The sequence below is a fragment of the Phytophthora infestans genome, genomic scaffold, assembly GCF_000142945.1.
Source record: "Phytophthora infestans T30-4 supercont1.51 genomic scaffold, whole genome shotgun sequence".
Lineage (NCBI taxonomy): Eukaryota > Oomycota > Peronosporomycetes > Peronosporales > Peronosporaceae > Phytophthora > Phytophthora infestans.
In genome coordinates this window covers 317448-323050 of record NW_003303708.1, presented here as the reverse complement: position 1 = coordinate 323050, position 5603 = coordinate 317448, and the positions used below count along the sequence as shown (strand labels likewise).

The window sequence follows — 5603 nt, the reverse complement described above, 5'->3', positions numbered from 1 at the left end:
CTACTTAAAAAGCCAACTGAATTGGAACGTGTAGTCCGTGCCTGTGAAGCAAGGACGATGATAAATCAAAGCTTGCTCTTTTTCTCCTCTTAATTATTCTCCACGTACCAACATGCTGGATTGATGATTGCAGCACGTAAATGATCCAAAGCACAAATTGACCTTGCACAACTCTCCATTCGCTGTCCAAAACAAAGCGTAAAGTTGTCCCCGGATCAAGCCGAAAGCGTTGCTTAAGTGCAACCAAGCTGGAGTGATCCATAAATCAGTATGCTGCAGATAGTGTTAAGATCGGTCTCGGACATTTCGTGGAGGTACGGAAAATACTTTCGGTTTGGAAGGTGATACACTGTGGTAATATAAATGACTGAAAAAAATGTGTGTGAGCAGAGAGTAAAACAATCACAATACCTACTTACCATAAACCATTGGGACTATCACCTCCGTGTACTCGACTAACAGCAAAAATTCAACTTGGCGTAAGATACGGCAAGTTTCGTGGATAAATTGCTGTCGTTCTTTGGCAGTTAGTAATTCGACCATGTGAAACGAATTGCTTGTCATTCCCTTAACACTAGGTCCACGGTTAAATTGAGACGGTAACGTGATCTCAGCGGGTACTACTGCGCTCTGCTTTGCTGATTTTTTTTTATTATCCCATGCAATCTTTGATGGGACGTGGGGCGGATCAATCGCTGGTTTGCTGTTTTTGACAATGCTAAGATTGTTACTCCCATTCTTTACATTATCACCCCAGCCAGCTTTACCCGTGTCTGATGAATTCTCGTCTACCCACGGAGCGACGGCAGATACATGTGTGCTGTTGGAGCACCGCGATTCCACACTATCTTCCTGCGTTACGAGACAATCAAGGTGGTGGTGTTTTGCAATAAAACCGGCAATATCTATCATTCGCGCACGGGTAGCCTCAGGCCCCATCTTGCCATTCAGCTCATCCACGCGCAGCATAATGTTTCTCAGCCCGTACAGCGCTGCACAAGCTCCCATAAAATCGGCAACCATTAGCATCATTGTCACGCTAACCGAGGTCGCGTTGCGCATGCAGCTTGACACGAATAGTGCGTTGAATACCTCGATATTGAAGGCAATGAAGACAGGCTGTAAATCCGGTGCAAGGCCTGTTGTGTGGTAAAGAAGTAGCTTTTCCATCATCTTGATAACTGGCAGTGCAAATGTCAGCAAGAATTGTGTACTGGCATATTCTCGAGCATGCAAGAAAGCGTAATAGAACAAAGGATAGACAACTGCTAGACTGGAAGCGGCGTAAATAAAGATAGCGTGAAGTTTTAAGCGTTTGCGCACCAATGCGCTAGATCGACATGCTGGGCCCATGTATACTCAGAGACCAGCAACGATAAGCGAAATCCATACGATATTGAGTGTCAGATACGAAAAAAGCACTGGGAACCCGATCGCTAGTGCCACTGCAAAGTAAAAACCCGTGTACATTGCCGAAATTCCAGCCGATAGTAGATAGAGCCATAAACGACGTTCTGGAATTGGTGCGATACAGGGATGATGCATTGGCATCAACACGGCCAAGGTGAAAGATCCCATGATCAACCAGGACCGAGCCCAGAACATGCCATTGCCACGCGGGCCATTTTCTGGTGGTGCGAGAGGAATGGCATCGGACAGCAAAGCGATGACGAGACACGGCACAGGAGTCACTACCGCTATAGTGAGGTTGAGCAGGACTGTTGCAACTCTTGATTTTTGTTGGTGGAGAAAGTGATGCAACATCTGCAGACGCCCCAGTGAGTAGGCACCTTTGTGCTCGACATGCACCGCATACCACGTACGCCAGCACGCGTCGTACATTCCCCACACTAGGCGCCAAAACATCGAGATGACGACTTGGGGGCTTTTGAAGGGGAAGCCAGATAGCCACTGAAAAGTGTACCCAAAAAGAAGCACTGTAACGGCTGCGTTGCTCAAACAGCAAAAGGAATATGTGCACAGTCCAAAACACAACTTCACTTGAAGAGATGTAGGCGGAGGCGCTACAGTCCCAGATTGGGTACACTTTTCGATCAAGATAAACACAGCTGCCCGAGTTACTGGATCGTACCAACCGTTTTGATCCGCATGAGATTCCTGACGGCGTGGATATCGCTCCTCCTGCTTGCCACACTGAAATTTGCTAGAGTGGCGGCGCAAACCTGCCATGCCGAAGGTTCAACACTCTCGTCGTCCTGCGGCGGCGTGTGCGATTCGTATCAGCCGTGTCTGACCTACAATGTGTCGGACAGCACGTCTTGCAACAGTTGTGTGGCCGACTCGATCGGGGATTGTAACTATGTGTGCTACAATATCTACCGCGATGTACCCGTGGATGAGTCGCTCTTCGTCTTCTTCATCACTTACGGTACGTACCAGAGCGAGGAGGAGCTAGAAGCTAGAGCCCAAGACTCCTCGTACGATGCCAATATGGAAAGCATCCCAGACAACACAAGCACCTACGCTTGGGCAAGCAACAATATCATCGCTCGTATCGATGCACTGGACTTGCCATCCGCTACAAAACAAGTGTGGGTGTGATGTGTAGTACCGGTAGTGGGAACTTACTTCGTTGGGATGCTAACTACATTGTCTTGGTGAGTACTGCAGCGTGTTGGCTGGAGGCACAAGCTTCGACTTGGTGTTCAAGTCCAAGGTGGTGAATCTGCAGCTCGCAGAAGATCTACTAACTTCTCAGGCGCAGGTAACCCAGGTCTGGTTGCTCTCAATTAATCTGAAAGGACAGATTGGCACCGTCAGAGATCTCCTCCCATTCTCAACAACATATATGAACCTCGCGAACACTCTGCTGCACGAATTTCCAGCAAATCTACTATCGCTGCCCTCGATCTCCTCGCTGTATGGAAATCGAAAATTCTTGGATTATTTTCTTATTGTACCGTACACCAGCCTTACCTTTGCTCTTTTCCTCCACACAGAGATCTTAACCTGAATTATATTACGGAAGTGAACTCCTCCATCAGTTCCTCGAAGCTCACCACCCTGTACGTTAAGGTGCATTTTTTATAATCTGTGTTTTCTTACACGTGACTTTTACTTCCAGTGGAATGTCATTTAATGAAATGACGTCCTTCGAGGGCGATTTTCCTAATCTTGCTGCTCTGTGAGTTCAAGTGCAACGCTGCTTTTAGGCTGGCATTACTAACTGATCGCTCGTTGTGGTGGTAAACACGAACTGTAGCACACTTACTGAAAACAACTTCACCGAGATCCCCGCTATCATTTTTACTATGACATCGTTGACGTCGCTGTATCTAACAGGAAACCCCTTCAAGACACCTATACTCACGCTGGATCAAGTCAACTTCCTGGAGAGGCTCACAGATTTCGACCTGATTGGAACTGATTTTCAGGAGGAGACCAAATGTGAAACTTCAGCGCAGCGCACCATCCAAGGTCTTGTCATTTGTGTCAGCGACTTCATGGTGAGCTCGAATTCAGCAGGATCTGGCTCGAACGACGGCGGATCAGGATCAACACCGAACTCTAGCACGATGATAACTGTGGTTGCTGCAGTTGGTGGAGCTGTCTTGCTCACCATTTGTGGAGCGATCTTGTTTTGCATAAAGAGGTAAACCGGAGACGATGGCTATGACAGACCCCACCATGCGTACTACTCGAGACAATTACGACAACTTGTCGATTTGGCGCGATCCTGAACTTCTCTCTCTCCAGGTGAGCGTTGAGGACATCCAGGATGTCAAATTGATTGGGAGTGGTGCGTTCGGTGTAGTTTGGCTAGTCCGCTATCGCAGCGCTCAACTTCTTGCTTCGAAGCGACTTCGTGAGGATATGGCGACGCGTGAAAGGGTGCAAGACTTTGTGGACGAAATCAAGATGGTTTCAAAGTTTAATCACCCGAGCATTGTCAAGTTCATCGGTGCAGCTTGGAGTATTGAATCGGATCTTCAGGCTATATTCGAGTACATGGAGAACGGCGACCTGCGCACATATCTGTCGGCTTCCTATCTGCCACATTACTGGACACCTACAAAGTTTCAGCTGGCTATTGATACGATTGAGGCGCTTGTCTACGTGCATTCATTCAACCCCCCTTTGATTCACCGCGATCTAAAATCTCGAAATGTGCTGATCTCGGCAGAAATGCATGCGAAATTGACTGACTTCGGCACGACACGCTACCGATCGATAGATGGAACAATGACGATTGGGGTAGGAACTGGTAGGTGGCTCGCACCCGAGATCATCTCGGGGAGCACCGAGTATGACCAGCGGGCAGATATTTTCTCCTTTGGGGTACTTCTGACCGAGATTGATACACATAACCTCCCATATTATGACGCCGTTGGACCCAGTGGTAATAAGCTGGAAGAGGTAGCTGTGCTTCAAAAAGTGGCTAACGATCAATTGCGCCCGACGATCAGTGCGTCATGCCCACCAACCGTGAGAGATCTTGCCATTCTGTGCATGTCCCACAGTCCACAAAGTCGCCCTCTTGCTGCGGAGGTGGCCTATGTGTTGCGTACAGCACAAAAGGGGATGACTAGTGCTTGAAATTCAGCAATACTAGCAGTCTGAGATGCTGCTCTTGGCCCCCAGTGGGATACAAGCCGCGTTTTCGAAGACGCCACCTTTGTGTGTATCTGAGCCTGCTTCGCACAGGGGGGGGAGGCACTGGCGGCGCCTCGTCACCACACTTATAATTCTTAGGAAAACCTAACGTAAGAATGTTTTTATTTTAAGTCATTAAATGAAAAATTGTGGTTCACGTTAGTGAAATCGGAGGCCTTTCTCTGTTATTTAAAAGGTCATAATGGCGTCTAATTTTGTGGGTTCTACTCAAAATTTTCCAGACCGACTGGTTTAATCGATCGATCTCAATCGAGCGTCAGTCGCTCGACCACTAAAGAGCATATGATTTCTATGCAAAATGGGAGCGACTTCTTTTGACGCTGCCAATCTCGAAGATGTCGACGACATCACCAGCACCAGCATATCAAGAGCACGTCCGAGTCTCCCCATATCCAGAACGGCGCCGCAGCCCGGTCTCAAGTTTAGTCTACGAGCCCGTGGTGCAGCGGGGCTGCCGTAGCTTTAGCGTCAGAGGAAGACGTTCGACTCAAAGAGTCACTAATATTAAGTTCCTTATCCAAAGGACACTTACAGCCCAAGACCAGGGCTCAAAGCTAATACCTTTACTTTATGCTTCAAAACCAGAAGTGTTTTATTTACTATTATTGCGGCCAAGCCGCCTAGGGGTAAATGTATCTGTTTAACTATCTAGCATAGTTAAACCTAATCAAATGCATAACGTGTGGCTTTCAGCCAACGTACTGAGAGACCTTGTTAACTCTCCAGCTTATGTACTGAGAGTTTGTTAACTCTCCGGGTACTTTGTACCCCTGTGTGTTCCACACCATGTAACCCCGTTACACTCTCCCCCACTAAGATGAGAACATTCCGTTCTCGAAACTTTCCTCAGCGAGGTCACGTCTTGTTAAGACGGCGGAGGTTACTACACCTCACACCAGCGTTGTACAGCTCCGTAAGGTTACAAACGCCTACGCATCGTTGATGCCCAACTTCTCGTCGTCGGCCTA

The 5603-nt window shown here is 47.9% G+C and overlaps 2 protein-coding genes across 2 annotated transcripts; one reads left to right on the top strand and one right to left on the bottom strand.

Annotated features, from left to right (window-relative positions):
- On the bottom strand, positions 1–1842 carry PITG_16656 (uncharacterized protein; the record flags this gene model as incomplete). Its single annotated transcript, XM_002896842.1, has 4 exons — positions 1–41; positions 420–455; positions 768–1181; positions 1824–1842. The coding sequence occupies 4 exons, from the start codon at positions 1840–1842 to the stop codon at positions 1–3; spliced, it is 510 nt and encodes a 169-aa protein (XP_002896888.1).
- Positions 1843–2109: 267 nt separating this feature from the next.
- Positions 2110–4557, top strand: PITG_23090 (protein kinase, putative; the record flags this gene model as incomplete). Its single annotated transcript, XM_002896841.1, has 6 exons — positions 2110–2552; positions 2632–2880; positions 2961–3026; positions 3086–3145; positions 3224–3569; positions 3625–4557. 6 exons carry the CDS (start codon positions 2110–2112, stop codon positions 4555–4557), a joined length of 2097 nt encoding a protein of 698 aa, XP_002896887.1.
- Positions 4558–5603: the final 1046 nt, after the last annotated feature.